Below are 17,081 nucleotides of genomic sequence, written 5' to 3'. Positions count from 1 at the left end.
CATCAATAGTCTCTTTATGAGTCTTAAAAGCATGTCAAGGTATGGATTATTTTTTCTCTAACAGATTACATATGAATATTGCTGTATCTTGTATTTAAGTTTATCATCAGAACTCTCATAACTGGGTAAACAGAACACCAAGTAGAGCTTCTGGTCTTCCCAGGCTCGCTCGTGCTGCTCTCTTGAAAACTACAATTCCCAGGATTCTGTGAGCCGAAGAGGTGATCCTGGCCCAGGTCCGAGAGGCGGGTCCCGAGGCCCGCGCACGCGCCCGGGTTCCGGAGTTTGAGCTCGCCAGCAGGGCAAGCACACTAGGAACACCTGCGACACCCGGCCGGCAGGTGGGCAGCGCGGGCATCTGTGGCGCAGCTGGGCCTCGGGCTCGGAGCGGACAGGGCGCAGAGCCCGGCTTCAGGTGAGGCGCTGGGCCGGGCCGAGCCGGGCTTGGTGCCCGGCCCTGGACTGCAGGGGAGGCCGGCGGGCTTGCGGGACCCAGGGCGGTAGACGCCGCCTGCAGCAGGCGCCGAGGTGGGAGGGGTGGGCCTGAACAGCCCGGCCCCCGATGGCGCACTGGACCGTTCGGCTGGAGCCTTCACTGCCTCTGACCGCGGGGACGCACATGCTCGTGTCTGGGAAAGAATGGTGCACATTTGGCACAGGTGGCGTGGAGCAAGGAGAGATGAGCAGTAGGGGCCTGGGCTGCGCCAGCTGCGTTTGAAGCTGTGCCTGGGTCGGCCTGTTGCTGACCCTTAAGCAGTTGGGGCTCCGTAGGGAACCACCCGGACGGACGTCGGAGTTAGGAGTTTGTCTGCTTGACAATGGCGGGGGGGGGGGGGGGGGGGGTGGCTACTGACGGACGACCCTGATGGGCTTGCCTATAGGAACCGGTCTTCTCATCGTTAGTGGGAATCCGGGGTCAAAGTTTGGGACCCTCCACCAGAATCATGCTGCAGGTGGTGAGCAGCCAGTATCCTCTGACCTTATGCCCACCAGCCCCGAGCCTGTTGGTGTAGATGGTTTTAGGCTTATGGGACAGGTGAATATTAGCACAGTTCGTTTACCATGTGTGGACTGTTCCAGGCACTGGAAAAATCTTGGCTCCTTTACCGGCCATGTCCCCGTAAGTAACTCATTCACTTTCTCTGGTCCCTTCGTTCATCCTCTGTAAGACAGAGTGAGAAAAGACCTGAATTGCTGTGAGGCTTCCATGAGGTAATGCTGGCGAAGCTTTCTGTCTGGGTTCTGAACACATCAAATGTTAGCATGCACGACCACCAACTCTATAGACAAGGTTGGAGTTCCGGTTCGGGGTCCTGTCTTTTCCACAGACTAGCTGCTCTCAGGCTTCTAGGATCAGCCCGCCCTTTCACATGAAGGATCCGAATTCCAAGTGGTGACAGAGTTAGAAGAGAACTGGGTACTTTATCCTCAGACGTGAGAGCTGAGAGTCCCTGGGGGCCTTGGAAAGGGAGGGAGCTGGTGAGTGGATTCACCCTGGTGGAGCATCATCCTGGTGTGCTGGACTGTCAGGGCCATCAGGGTTGGTTGGTTTGCTAAGGAGGAATCCAAAGCCTCCTGCGTGCTGAACAAACATTCTGCTACACCCGTTCACTCTCTACTCTTTGCTTTGATTCACAGTCTCAGTAAGTTTCCCAGACACACCTAAGCTATGATCTTCCTGCTTCATCCTCCCCAGTAGCCGGGACAGCAGGCCTGTGACATCAGCCCAAGCTGACGACATGTTCCTAACCAACCTTGGACTTCTGGCTGGCAAGTTCTTGCTTTCAGAAATAGCAGTAATAAGCAAAGGCTTCTAGAGAGCCAGAGTATTAAATTACTCAACACTCTGTTCCCCAGAGGCCTTGTCAGTCACTTCAGCATGGTTGTCTGGAGGGACACTCTCCCTCAGGAGATGCTAAAATGATCCCCAGGGCTTTTCAAGTTGGGTGAGAGATACGACAAGAAAGGAAGACTCCAGACAGGCTACCATGGGCTTTGCAATTCAGGCTTGAGTTTGAACTTCAGCCCCGCCCCATAATAGCTACAGTGTACTGAACAATACATATAGCAGTCCCAAGCATATGCCCTTTAGTGAGTTTCATAGTACTTGCCTTAGGTTATAGCAGGGATGAGACCACATATGCAGAACTTAGAGTGCTGCCTGCATAGAGTGAGAGTCAGTAAATGGGTTTTTATATTGCTGTTGTCTTACAGAGTTGGATAATTGCCAGGCACAGAGCTTTGCTTCTGTTGGGTCACTGGGTCCACAAACCTGGAACCTCCCTCTGGGAATAGTATAAGTGTCCTGCCTCAGACCAGTAAACAGAGGCCTGGAACAGTTATAAATTGGTGTTGTTTAGCTGCTAAGCAGTGGGGCTGGAACTCACCTGACAGCTCTTATTGCTGTTACATTCTCTGCTGCTTCTGTGCTCTGCTGTCCTGGGACCCAGTTAGGATGCATGGCAGACATTTCTGTGTTACAGTGGGATCTGAGCAACACATTGGGCTAGAGCTTGACTCCACGTGTCCTGTTGTCCCATGAGTGGTGATACTGAAGAAGGTAGTCCCCTGGGTGAGGCCAGGGGTGAGGTGTTTGGAAGAGGCAGCCTGCAGGAAGGTCTCCTCAGCTCTGGACCCTGTGGATGGGTGAGTCTGCAGCTTGGGTAGGACATTGAAGGCTTGCTTGGTCGGGGGTAAAAACCTTGTTTATCTGCTGGGGAAAAGAGAGAGAGAGAGAGAGAGAGAGAGAGAGAGAGAGAGAGAGAGAGAGAGAGAGAGAGAGAGAAAGCCACTTGCATCTCAGGCAGAGCCCTGTTTAGGGAGCAGAGCTTTTTGGGTGTAAGGTGAGGGAGTCCGGTGCTGAGTTCCCATGCAACCACTGTATCCCTGGCTGCCTGAGAGACTTCACTTATAAAGACTCGGGAGAATTCATTTTCAAGGGATCTTTCAGTTGTAAAAGGTGGTGGTTTTGTAATTGTGCATCGATGGCTTAACCTTCTCAGCCCAGCACCGAGGCAGTGGGAATAATTGTCACCCCAGCTTGCTACCCTGACTCTTTACAGTGAAAGAATAGCCACAGCTTCTGAAGCCACCAGCCACAGCCAGGTGTTTCCTCTGCCTGGCTGGGTGAGAGTAATTACAGCAAGAAGCTTTGAGTTGCTAAGTTACCATCAAAGGCCTGTGGGTCCGTGTTTCCAGAGCCTTCCATGTCTGCTCTGCCCTTGAGTCAGAAAACTTCACTGCTGTGAATTCTGCCCTGCTCCAATGCCTGAGATTCCATCAGATAGGATGACAGCTGGACTATAAGACCTGAAGGTGCAGTTTTCTCATATTGAGAGAAAATTAAGGTCTGGGGTTGTAGTTGGGTGGTTTGCCTAGGTCATAGGCCCAAGTTCAAACCCCAGCACTACCGCAGGGAGTCAGGAACTCCTCCACCCCCAGGCTGTGCCTCAGCAGATGAATCGAGGTGGTGGCCGAAGTGGCCTTGCCCCTTTGCACTGGGTCAGTCTCTCCCTGATCTGGCCAGGATATGGATGAATCTTTCATTTTCTCTGCCTTCTCGAATTCTTGCCAGTGTTGCCCTCAGGCCCAGTGTGTCTCTAGGCAAACCAGGTCTTCCATGCTGCCTGTGGCGACAGGTGTTGGTGTAGCCTCGTGCCAACACTTGGTCTTTCTCTCCACTCTTTAGAAGAGCAGCGGGCATTCCTTGTCATGCAGTGAGCACTAGGCCTGAGTCACACCTCAGGAAGGAGGTCACAACCCTGGCCTGCCCGATGGATGTTTACCGGTGTTGACGTTGTAGCTCGGGCTTTCTGCGGATTGTCAGCTCACTAGTGATAAACCAAACCCAGGGACCAGGGCACACCCCGAGGTGGCTTCAGGAGCTGCTCACAGCTGTGTGGGAGGTGATGCAGCAACTATGCTAAGGACCTAGAGAAGCTGTCCAGGCTTTTCTCAAGAGGCCTGCCTTTTCCTCTGGACAGCACCAGAGGATGACATGACACCTCCAGTGCCCCTCACTGGAGGCTGTTCAGGCCACCCTCCTCTTACCTGGCCTTATCTTACACTGCATTCATGCCACAAGCAACAGTGTCTACATAGGCTGGGGTAGCTTTTCTAGAGTGGACCCTGTCTCCATCCACGCTGTCTCCATCTGCACTGTCCCGGAACTTAGCAAAAGCTGGAGTCAGCGGCGTTGAGCCTTGAGTAGTGGGAGGGGTCCTAGCTGGATCTAGAGATGTAGTGGGAGGGGTCCTAGCTGAATCTAGAGATCTAGTGGGAGAGATCCTAGCTGGATCTAGAGATCTAGTGGGAGGGATCCCAGCTGGATCTAGAGATCTAGAGAGGAGGGATCCTAGCTGGATCTAAAGAGCTAGTGGGGAGGGATCTTAGCTGGATCTAGAGATCCATTCAGAGGACTGTGGGGCTTCACAATGATGTAGGACAATTTCACATTGAAACTGAGAACATGGTAGAATCACCTGGGAGTTTTTGTTAAAACATGGGTTCTTAGGCCCAACTGAAGGAATCTGGGTCACTCGTGTGTGGGCCCCGTGCATAGAAAGAGCTGCACCCCCCTCTGGAGCAAGTTCTAGCCCTGTAGGGGTCCTGGGGCTTCCTTTCCCCAGGGAAGTGGCCTGTCTCTTTCCTGTCCTATATAGGGAACAGTTTCTAGACCCTTTCCCACTTGGGCTGTCTCAAGGTGAGTGTCTTACAAAGATTCATAGAGTGAACTCAGGGGTCAAGTATGTAGAGTCTGATATGAAGGAACACTAGGTAAACCCACATTGAAGCACGTGTTAGAAAATATATCTGTCTGGCTTAAAAACTGATACGGTTGGGGCTGGAGAGATGGCTCAGAGGTTAAGGGCATTTGTTGCTCTTGCAGACAGCGAGAGTTTGATTCTTAGCACCCACAATGTGGTTCATAAGTATCTGTAACTACTTGCAGAGTATCCCACACCCCCTCTGGTTTCCATGGATACGGTGCACATGGTACAGGATGCACGTGCAAGGGAAACCTTCATACACATTAAAATACAAACCCTAAAGAAACTGTCAAGCTCATAAGAAAGAAACTGTCCCAGATTGGGAAGTAAGCTGTGACTTTTCATCCTGGGTTGGATTTTGGATACAGCATACACTGACAGAAATAGTATCAATATTAATTTTCTTAATTTGCATGATATAAGAGAAATATAGACTTAAGTAGTTATGGCTAGAGGGGATGATAATCCGCAGAATTTTCTTGGTGGTTTTGTTTGACTCAGGTCTTGCTAGGTATCCAAGCTGGTCTTAAACCTCCTGTCTCCGCCCCAAAATGCCAGGGTTGCACGTATATGCCACCCCACCTGGCATCTAGTTTATTTTTAAATAGTTCAGGAAAGAGTTTATATGTGACAGGGTGTGATAAATGTGCTGACTTAGGGACGGATATGTACAACAATAAAGCAGAGGTTTTCTGTACTCTCCGCAAGTGTGAGGTTGTTTCCCACCAGAAGATGAAGGTGATTGCAGGTTGCGGACACTGGAGCCAGACCCCAGGAGCAGGGGGTCTTATCCTGAAGTCTTGTGTGAGCCTGAACACCTTCTGTTTCATCATCTGTAATATAAATGAAGACCGTCACTGCAGTGAAGCAGAGGACCCTGTACCCAGTGACCAGAGTTGGCGTACAGAGGAGACACCATAGTAATGAGACCCAGGGAAACCCAAGCTGAGGCTGGTCTCCACTCTCCTGTCCTTAAGGCAGACTGCAGATTCCCTGGATGTCTGACAGCTACCATGGGGCTTGCCTGCATAGGGCTTTTTGAGTTCCCCCTGAACCTGAGGGTTTCTGTGGTGAAGCCAGGCTTTCTGGCATCCTCATCTCCCTGCTGTCTCCACCCTGAAGTTCTCACTGAACTGTCCATGCCTTAAGCTCTGTTTAGGCCAGGAAGGCGCTCCAAGACTTAGATGTCTTGTGGTTTGCTGGACAGTCAGGAGAGCTGGACAGAGGGATACAACCAACCCATACCCCGCTAAGCTGTTGCCCAGAACTCACACAGCTCCAGGTAGAGCTTCACTGGATCTCCTTTTGTACCTGTGTGTGCTCGACACTTTGTGGTCTCTCCATCCCTAGGCGTCTCCTGGGGTCTAATTCCCATGTGACATGGATGTGTAGGGACTGAGTAGTCCCTGTAAGAATTGTCTGAGGGTTCCCCCCCCCCTGCTTTGACTTTGAGGACTTGGAATATCATATTCATTGTGCCCTGCGTGAGCCTAATGGGCTCACACTCTTCCTTTCCCATCTTCAGCCCTATGTATGACCACAGTGATGCTGCTCTGTCACCAGAGAGGAGGTCGAGTCAGCTTCTAGGGACCCATTTGTGTCAAGCAGAGGTGGGTACCAGGCTATGAGGAGACTTCTGTATCACTAGAGAACAATACCCTAGTGAGAGGGTTGCAGGCCAGCAGGGGAGGCTGAGCCCACCTCCAGCTCACCCCAGCCCTCCTTCCTTCTGCACAAGCCAGGCAGGGGCTAATCACCCATCACACCAGAGCAAAGGAACTTGAGTCCCTTGAGAGTTTGTCCTTTAGGAGTTGGAACTCATTCATGGTCACAATAGCTGCTAACACAGCATTCACATGCCCGCTCAATGTTCAAGGGGGCCTCTCCCAGGTCAAGATATTAACATATGAATGTGAATGGGGCAGGGGGTGAGGGATGGCTCAGTGGCTAAGGTCCCTTGTCCTTGGCTCACTAATATCTGTAACTCCAGGTCCAGGGGAACCCAACACCTCTGACCTTGGCCTTCACGGGAGGCCTTTTGTGCATACAAACAATTGAAAATAAAACAAAAATCTAAAAACAAAACAAACCCTACAAGCACATGAGCTCAGAACTGCTCAATACACCTTCTTAGTTAAGTGCTACGCTTCGAGGGTGCTGGGGCTGCGGGGGTCATACTGAAGGGCGACTGCTCCCAGGAACACCAATGTGCTCTACACGTGTTCACATGTAGTTCTGGTGCACGTACAACCATAATGTAATACATATGAGGCTGTGTGCTACCAGGAGAATTGGACGGTGGGGGATGGAAGGGTTGGGGGAGACTGTTCTGAGGGCAGCCTGGCCTGGTGGAGCGTGTTCGATGAGTTTACCCGCTCAGAGCAAAGGGACATCCATGCCCTACCCAAAATGTCCATAGTTCACTAATAAATACATGCTGTGTTTAGGCTAAAGTTTTTCTCCGTTGCAAAGAAAGGATGCTGCCGTTTTCAGTTATAAATGTGGACAGCTTTTTAAAGTTAAATTGCTGTAATGTTTGTGTAGAACGTTGTCAGGAGCCCTGCTCTTGGGGGAGCGACAGGTGAACAGCTGTTTCTGACACTCCTGCAGCTCTTTGGGCCAGAGCTTAGGAGCCGATGCACACCTGATTCCACCAGGTGGTGTGAGGCCAGCCGTCCCACTCTTGTCTACACGTACAGTCGCCAGAAATTACAGATGAGGGCTTTTCACATTTCACCTGCAGGGCAGACTAAGCTGTGTCAAATCCCTGACTGTGATCATTAACGCTGGACTGCCAACCTCCAATGCTGTGAGGAAGTTTCTGTTGTTTAAGGCCCCGGCCCAAGGTGGTCAGCTGCTGCAGCCTCAGGTGGGCGCCAGGCTCTGAGCAAATGTCTGCTGCCCTGCCAGGCTCTCAGCAAGCTGAGCTGTGACTGCCTCCATCCCAGGCCCCAGGTCATGTGGTCTGCCTTGCTTTTTCCTTTCCCACTGGTTCCTGATCTGTGAGTTTGCAGCCTGTATTCTCATCTAGGAATCCTGGAATGGGTGCTTCCTTCTTATCAGCTTGTAAGGCCCATGTGAGTTTTTCCTGCATCTGGTGCTGGCCAGGGCATTGAGGAAATGGCGCTTGTGTCTGTGCTCGATGCCCAGGTGAGACCTGTCAGCAGGAGATGCTGCCCTCACTGCCTGCCTGTCTGCAGGTGTCAGCATTAGGGTTAAATGATGTCACCTGGGGTCAGCGGGAAGCATCCTTATGTCTGCTTATATCCTTATGCCTATGTTTAAGGGCCTTGGGAGCATATTTTTAAATCACCTGTCCATTCATTTCCTTTCTTAAAAAGAAAAAAAAAAAAGCCTATTCTATAGAGCTTTGTCCTGGCTGAGCCACTAAACTGAATTCATCCTAACCACACCTCTGCTAAGGTTTCCAGCTGTAACAGGAGGGAGACCGTGCCCAAGTCCCCAGATGAGGAGAGAGGTTTGAAGAGGGAAAGGAACCAGGCCAGGCCACGAAGCCCGTTCTCGGCATAGTCTGCAGATGACCATGTGGCACAGGAAGCATCAGGTGGGGGGCCACCAGCAGCTGTCACTGTTCCTCAGCACATGTGCCCTGCCACTGAGTCAGGTCAGGAGTTACCAGGCCTCAAGCCTCCCCTGCCACAGTGAACTCTGAGGTCAGCAATGTTGTTCTCCAGATTTGTGCCTAGCACATGCAGGAACCTTACTTCCTGTTCTGTTCACGTTGGCTTAAGAGTCTGTACTCTGTTCCCTAAACACACACAGAGAGACACACACACTCTCACACATTATCACACAATTTACATGTCTTTTTTTTTTTTTTTTAAAGATTTATTTACTATTATACATAAATACACTGTAGCTGTCTTCAGACACGCCAGAAGAGGGAGTCAGATCTCATTATGGATGATTGTGAGCCACCATGTGGTTGCTGGGATTTGAACTCAGGACCAAACGCTCAGTCAGTGCTCTTACCCGCTGAGTCATCTCGCCAGCCCAATTTACATGTCTTTAGACATAATTTTGCACATGCATATATGCTGGGTATGCATATGTGTATATTTATATATGCAGGTACACACATACTGTACCAGTTACCTCCACACACTGACTTGTACATATGATCAGTGGGAAATCAGGTTAGCCAGCCATGACCCACCCTGTGCTGCCCTGCAAGGCAGAAATACTGGTTCAGCAATGTTGGCTGGTGTCCATTCTGCTCTTGGTAGCACACCATGCTGTGGTTGATCATGTTCAGTGTTGGGCCTGTTCCCATCTGTCTATCCACTGCCTGCCATAGGGACAATGAAGGACGTAAGCTAAGGTCTTTTGTCATGAAAGACTTGAGAACACAGCTCTCCACTGAGTCACAGCTCCAGGCCTCAGCAAACAAGACATTTTTGAGGGAGTCTTGTCTCCAAGGTCATTCTAGATTTTGTCAGGTTGGCGATAAAGACTCACCAAGAGCCTGGCTTCTCATGGAGCTGGAGTGCGAGGCTGTCCCCTGCAGTTCTCAATGGAGCTGGAGCGCGGGGCTGATGGAGCACGGGGCTGTCCCTCTGCTGTTCTCAGAGGGCACTGTGCTCTGTCCTCTGCTCTTCCCCTCTCCTGGAAGGAAGGCCCACTGCACGGGCCAGCCTGTTGCACACAGCAGCATGGCAGGGAATATGAACAGTGCTTTTGCTTGCCTGGGACCCCTGCACCAGGGAGAAGGGGTCCTGAAAATGACCTGACTCAAGCCATGGTTCTGTGCGTCCTTTCCATAGCAAGCATCTTTTCCATGAAGGAAGTTTGTTTCTAGGGGTCTGGGTTCACTGGGTAAAATGGCCCAAGTTTGAATTCTCAGCACCCTGATAAAAGCTGTGTACAGAGGCTTGTGACATCTGTAACCCCTGGGGCTGGGCATGGGAGCCAGACAAGAACATCCCTCAGTGGTTAAAAACACTTGTTCTTGCACAGAGCTCAAGTTTGGTTCTCTGTTCCCATATGACAGCTCACGGCCATCTGTGACTCCAGTTCCAGAGCATCGGCTGTCCTTTTGGTCCTCCAAGGGTATCGATCGTACCTATATGTTACACAGACGTAGATGCAGGCAAAGCACTCATACACATAAATAAAAAGGTCATTAAAAATTAAATAGAACAGAGTGATCAGGGAAAGTACTTGTCATTGACCATTGGCCTCCACAGGCATGTGCACACATGTCACTGACCTCCACAGGCATGTGTGCACATATCATTGACCATTGGCCTCCACAGACATGTGTGCACATGTCATTGACCATTGGTCTCCACAGGCATGTGTGCACATGTCATTGACCATTGGCCTCCACAGGCATGTGCACAGATGTCATTGACCTCCACAGGCATGTGCACAGATGTCATTGACCATTGACCTCCACAGGTATGTGCACACATGTGCATATATGTGCATGCACACCCTCACATGTTTACACACTTATCACACACAAGTTTGTTTCCGAAAAGTTTACTTACAGCCCTCTCCCTCCTTGCTGGCAGAGCAGAGGAGGGGCCACAGAAGCTGCTTCTGTTAAGGGGCAGACTCGTGGTCTGAGTCTATTAAAAGCTCTGAGGCCATTCTCAGAATAATGTTGAGATTGGAGCTGGCATGTTTGAACTTCTCTGTCCTCAGCCAGGTTTGCCTTTACACTGTCTCCATAACCAGGCTTGGTTGGGGAAATCAGCAGGGAACAGTCACAGCCCCCAGCCAGCAGTCAGGGACTTGTGCAGAGGAATTACAGATCACTTACATGGGGTGGGGCTGGGGTGTTCTGCATTGGGGTTCCTTTTCCTGGTGTGATACAGGCAGGGGTTTTGTTTTAGGTGTGGCTGTCATGGGTGCCATATATGCTAAGACACTGAGCAGGGCCTGACTCTTACTTTAAGATGTACATGGTGGCCTCTCCCAGGCTGGACACAGGCAGAGAAGCTCTTTCTCCATGTGAAGTGTCCATCACAGACCCTCATCCTGTCCAGAGCCCATCTGTGAGGAAGCTCTGGGCACTTGGAGCCCAGAGGGTGGGTGTCTTCCTTTGGTCTTTAGAGCATGCTCATCTGCAGACCCTAAAGAGCCAGCATAGGCTTTTAGGGTGAGTGGGTGGAGAAAATAATACGTTTTCTCAGGTGGCTCTGAGCTCTTGTTCAAGTAGTCTTAGCAGCCTCCATTTACCTTTGATTAAAGCTCTTCCTGCCTCTGTCTGATATCTTAGTTCTGCCAAAACTTTTGATCTTGCTGACTTAAGTAGAATGCTACAATGCAATTGGAGTAGGTGTGGGGTCATGCAGGAGAATGTGGGAAAGACCATGGATTTTATCATGACCACTGAGTGCCCCATACCATAGCTCCTTCACAGTGACAAAATACAGGGCCCCATTAGAAAGGATATTCTAAAGCAAGGGTGGTGAACAAGTCTGTTGTCTGTCCTCAGTCTTGGTTTACCTGAGTGAGTGTACGCAATCAGAAAGGCTAACCCACATAGCCACAGCCTTACCCCAGTGGGTGAGCTCAGAGCCCTTGGAGAAGAAGCCTTCGCACAGTCCCTTAGCTACACTCAGTCATTTGGTTCCAGTCACTCAGTTCCAGTCACTTGGCCTTGGTTTGGGCTGCCTGACTGTAAGTAGCAGAGTCAGTCCACCCCATGCTTTAGACCACAGGAGGTTCTGGCAGAATGTTTACTCTCAGAAATTCCCATTTTCCCCCTTCCATGTCTATACTACCCTCTGCCAGCACCATATTGGAAGGCCATAGGACGGTACTCACATCTAACTAGAAACACCTTCCATCCTCTGAGGGTCCAGAAACAGCCAGGGTCAGGTCCTGTGACCCTTCTACCCCAGGGTCTGACCTGAGTCTCCTGCTGCCTCCTGCAGTCCTGCTTCTCTCCAGCAGATGGCACTGGTGTCAAGCTGCTGATTCTCTGTAACTGGTTTGCTGTGTCATGCGGTTTCTACGGAGATTGGGGGGTCACAGGGATATGGATGCAGCATCGTTCTGCTGAGGCTGTGCACATTACCCAAAAAGCCGTGCCCTCCTATCAGGTGCCTGTCTGTGATAAGCCAGAGCCCCTACTCAACCCAGCTTCAAAGATGAAGACAGTTCTCTCACAACAGACTTGGAGACATCAGAGTTCCTGTGTCTCTCCTGCTGTCTGTGCCCTCAAGCCAGTTTGCTTGTGGTTGGCAGCCATGAGACACCCCCTTCCTCCTGCCCATTCTGGGTTGGGTCAGAAATGCAGAAGTGAGCTCTCTGGCACCCCAAGGGCCGCGTCTCTGCCTCCTCTGGTTCCCAGGAGATTCAGCACGGGGGGCTCTGAGGATGTGTGAACACACCGAGGAACTCCTTAGGAAGAGTGGACATCGACAGAAATGACCATCTCACTGTTAGCCTAACCTGGAGACCCAGGGAGCAAGGCTGGGTACTGCCCCAGTCCAGGGTGCCTCAGTGACACCTGGCCATACTCACTGACTGCTCTCTGTCTCCTTTTGGAGATTTCTGTACTTAGATTTGAAACACTGTTTCAAGGAGCAATGACACTGTCTAACACTGCCCAGCCTTGGCTCTGAATCATGAAGGCAGGAGAGTGCCCAGGGTGCTTCCGGACACATGTGGCTCTTTATTGACCATCAGGTGTCCCAACCCTTTTCCTTGCACTGGAGGCCTCGCCTCTCGGGAAACCTAACAACGAAATGGTTCTTTTTGTACATCAGAAAAAGGTTGGATGCGAGAATTTCAACCAGTACATCACCTCTGACCGCCAAGGCACCTGAACACTTGCTCTTACTAACAGCTGCCTGAATTCCAAAAGAAAGGCCACCCAGAGGCCTCAGTGCTAGCACTAATTACTAATTGGAAATAGATGTTGGCCCAAAACCTGTGCCTCGCTGAAGTTCTGCAGGGCTCTGATGGTGGTAATGTTTTTCCTTCATAGCACACGTGTGTGTAGCACACTCCTCTTGGCGTCGTCAGAGGCTGTTGAAGCCACAAGGTACTTTACCTTGAAGCAGAACAGATTCAGCCAGCTGCTATTGAAAGGGGGTGGTGAGGGTTCATCCAGGTAGAGGCAGCTGAGTGATGCAGGTGTGATTAGAAGGGTAACATGTGCCCATGAACACACACACACACACAAAACTTTTAAAAGCCTAGAACCTGTAATTTGACTCACGTTATGTTACCAGGAGCTTTGCTGAAGAGGTAGGGGGAAGGAAACACACGGTGGGAATGTGCTGTGACTCCTGGCTAGGTTGACTCTTCTCTCACTCTTTGCAGGCATTTTCTGGTCCTCCAGTAGTACACTTAGGGATGGATGGGTGAAGCCCCCCGGGCTGTGGCACTGCCCAGCGGCCATCGTCTCGCTGAGGCCCCCTGGTGGCAATAGGATGCACCTCTCTGCGGTATTCAACGCCCTCCTGGTATCAGTGCTGGCTGCGGTCCTGTGGAAGCATGTGCGGTTGCGGGAGCATGCGGCCACGCTAGAGGAGGAACTGGCCCTTGGACAGCAGTCCCTGGATCCAGTCCTAGGACTGAAGATCGACTACCCGAAGGCCCTGCAGATCCTCATGGAGGGTGGCACCCACATGGTGTGCACAGGCCGCACCCACACGGACCGCATCTGCCGCTTCAAGTGGCTCTGCTACTCCAATGAGGCCGAAGAATTCATCTTTTTCCATGGCAACTCATCTGTGATGCTGCCCAACCTGGGCTCCCGACGCTTCCAGCCAGCCCTGCTGGACCTGTCCACTGTGGAGGACCATAATGCCCAGTACTTCAACTTCGTGGAGCTGCCCGCTGCAGCCCTGCGCTTCATGCCAAAGCCAGTGTTCGTGCCTGATGTGGCCCTCATCGCCAACCGCTTCAACCCTGATAACCTCATGCACGTCTTTCATGATGACCTGCTTCCACTCTTCTACACACTGAGGCAGTTTCCCGGCCTGGCCCAAGAGGCCCGGCTCTTCTTCATGGAGGGATGGGGCGAGGGTGCCCACTTTGACCTCTATAAACTCCTCAGCCCCAAGCAGCCGCTGCTACGTACGCAGCTCAAGACACTGGGCCGACTGCTCTGCTTTTCCCATGCTTTTGTGGGCCTGTCCAAGGTCACCACCTGGTACCAGTACGGCTTTGTGCAGCCCCAGGGCCCAAAGGCCAACATCCTGGTCTCTGGCAATGAGATCCGGCAGTTCACGCGCTTCATGACTGAAAGGCTGAACGTGAGCCACGCGGGGGCGCCCCTGGGGGAAGAATACATTCTGGTCTTCAGTCGCACCCAGAACAGACTCATCCTGAATGAGGCAGAGCTGTTGCTGGAGCTGGCACAAGAGTTCCAGATGAAGACGGTGACAGTGTCCCTGGAGGACCACACCTTTGCTGATGTCGTGCGGCTGGTCAGCAACGCCTCCATGTTAGTCAGCATGCATGGGGCCCAGCTGGTTACCGCCCTCTTCCTGCCCCGCGGGGCTACCGTGGTTGAACTCTTCCCTTACGCTGTCAATCCTGACCACTACACCCCCTATAAGACGCTGGCCACACTGCCTGGCATGGATCTGCAGTATGTAGCCTGGCGAAACATGATCCGGGAGAACACAGTCACACACCCTGAGCGACCCTGGGACCAAGGTGGCATCACCCACCTGGACCGGGCTGAGCAGGCCCGCATCCTGCAGAGCCGAGAGGTCCCCCGGCATCTTTGTTGCCGGAACCCAGAGTGGCTATTCCGAATCTACCAGGACACCAGGGTAGACATCCCATCCCTTATGCAATCCATTCGGCGTGTGGTGAAGGGCCGGCCGGGGCCACGGAGGCAGAGGTGGGCAATCAGCCTATACCCGGGCAAGGTGCGGGAGGCTCGATGTCAGGCGTCGGTGCAGGGTGCCACCGAGGCCCGTCTGTCTGTGTCCTGGCAGATCCCGTGGAACCTCAAGTACCTGAAAGTGAGGGAGGTGAAGTACGAGGTGTGGCTGCAGGAGCAAGGGGAGAACACGTATGTGCCTTACATGCTGACCCTGCAGAACCACACCTTCACAGAGAACATCAAACCTTTTACCACCTACCTGGTGTGGGTCCGCTGTATATTTAACAGGAGCCTCCTGGGACCTTTTGCAGATGTGCTGGTATGCAGCACGTAGCCAGCAGACCATGGCCAGGCCTCTGGAGGGCACCTCTCGCAGCTCAGCTTTCCCAGGTCCACAGTTCTGCTAGCAACTGTGGTGATAAATTATCTATTTATTGAGTAGGCTTGCACTAAGCCTGCTTCCCGAGTGTGCTGTTTGCAGATTCCTCTAGCTCTGAAGAGGTGGTGCCTGCCAGGCCCTGGGGATCTGCTCTTGCTAATAACCATGCTGTTTCCTGCTTTGGCCTTGGTGTAGGTCCTGGCCTCTAGAAACAGTGGTCATGTGATTGGTGGGCTAGGCAGATAATCTTTGCGAATTTCATCTGTAGCTGAGTGACAGGTGTGTTTGGAGCAGTCATTAAATGATTATGAACATCTTGCCCAAGTCTTTTCTGATGCCTTGTTAGCATGCATGAATTATACCTCATAATAGGTTTCATGCAATGTTTTAGGGCATGTTTATAATGCACTTCAATACTGTTCACCACATTAACCTTTCCTGCCCCCTCCCACCGAGCTTTTCCTCTTTCCAACCCACCCCTCTTATTTTCAAGTCCCTTCGTGTCTTTATTTATGAGTCAACAAGTTTCTTAGGGTCGCTGACAAGCACATGGGTGAGGTTTTGTCTGCAAGGGCAACTCACCGTTGACTACACAACTAAAAAACATGTCTCCTTTCAGACACTGACCAAATAAATCCTCAGGGAGCCGTGCGACCCCATGAGCTCCTCCCATTTCCATGACGGGATATAGATGGGCCAGATCATGGTTGGTCATCACAGCTGCTGTGAGTTCAAGAGTGCAGCAGCCTAGTCAGACCCAGAAGTCTGTGTTCCACACCCCAGCCACCCATTCTTCTTGCCCCGTCCAGATATTCCTCGAGCCTGGGCGAGGCTGACATAGCTGCCCATGGATGAACACTTGGTAGTCACTCTCAGCCCCATAACCAGTTATGAGTCTCCAGGGACTGCTGGCACGGCAAACGGAAGGTCTGACAGCGGGTGGCAGCACTGGTCTGTAGGCATGAAATTTTTTAGAAGATAATTTCGTAGGTGTGTCCTATCCATGAAGCACAGTGGCAGTAGCTTCCCTGTGAGAGAGAGCCCATTCCTTCCCCACCCACAGGCTTTTAACAGGTTCCAGCATCGAACCTGAATTCCCTCCCGTGGAATGGTTCTCAAATCCAACCAGGAGGCAGTTGGTTTCCCCATAACAGACCTGTCCCTGTAGCATCAGTGGGCCCATCTTGCCTAGCTGTTGGCTACTATCTGCAGCCACAAAAGGTAGCTGATATGCCCCCGCCCAGCAGCCCGCACAACACTTTATACTATGAGGACTAGTGAGCAGGGAGGGAGCTCCAGTTCCATCTTGATTTCTCTGTGTCCTGCAACAGGTGTTTGGTGTTTTCAGCAAAAGGGTTTCATTGTCATATTCTGGTGGGCAACAGGCGATTGCCTGTATTTGGGAGTGGTCTAAGGAGCCAACTTAGGCTACAGCTCAGAGAGTGTCTTTGGGCACATCTTATTGGATAGCAAGAAGCAGAGTTGGCAGTCAGTACTTTTAATTTTGGTTGTCAAGGAGATGACATGGTAGGATAGGGAGAATGCTGGGTAGAGCTCCTTTAATGTGCCAGGTGCATCACGCAGGTGGTGAAGAGGAGAGCGTCCATTGGGGATATCCACAATACCCATGTTTGTCCTGGGTCGTCCCTGATCATAGTGAAACCATAGATGCGCTCTCATTAAAGTCAGGAGTGAGATGTGGCTGAGCCTTTTTTAATCTCAAAAGACAAAACAAGACCCAACCAAAGCCCTAAAACAGTATAAATAAGGAGAAATTAAAACATAAAACTGAAAATTTGGTTTTCTACTGAAAGACTATTAAGAGGCATATAAATATTTATCTAGAGGGCTTAAAGAGAGAACTCAGCAGCGATGCGGAGAACCAAACTTCAGTTGCTGGCACTCATGAGGCAGCTCAGGACCATTGTAACTCCAATTCCAGAGGCCTCGGTTACCCTGCTGTCTTCTGTGGGCACTGTGCGTGTACAGTGCACAAATGTGCATGCAGACAAAACACTCATATACACAAAAGAGATGTTTAAGTGGATTCTTACACCATCAAGCAGAGTACAGTAACTTGGATTAGAACAGTGTCCAGTTTTGAAGCAGG

The 17,081-nt window shown here is 51.3% G+C and overlaps 1 protein-coding gene across 1 annotated transcript; it reads left to right on the top strand.

Annotated features, from left to right (window-relative positions):
• Positions 1-266: 266 nt before the first annotated feature.
• Positions 267-15,290, top strand: Pomgnt2 (protein O-linked mannose N-acetylglucosaminyltransferase 2 (beta 1,4-)). The gene is made up of 2 exons (XM_021172133.2): positions 267-415; positions 13,074-15,290. The coding sequence occupies exon 2, from the start codon at positions 13,184-13,186 to the stop codon at positions 14,924-14,926; it is 1,743 nt and encodes a 580-aa protein (XP_021027792.1). The 5' UTR covers positions 267-415; positions 13,074-13,183; the 3' UTR covers positions 14,927-15,290.
• The last annotated feature ends 1,791 nt before the right edge of the window (positions 15,291-17,081 follow it).

Source organism: Mus caroli, unplaced genomic scaffold, assembly GCF_978045245.1.
Source record: "Mus caroli unplaced genomic scaffold, Mus_caroli_1 scaffold_11, whole genome shotgun sequence".
Classification (NCBI taxonomy): Eukaryota; Metazoa; Chordata; class Mammalia; order Rodentia; family Muridae; genus Mus; species Mus caroli.
The sequence above is the reverse complement of the archived record's forward strand: the minus strand, read 5'-3'. Positions and strand labels throughout refer to the sequence as shown.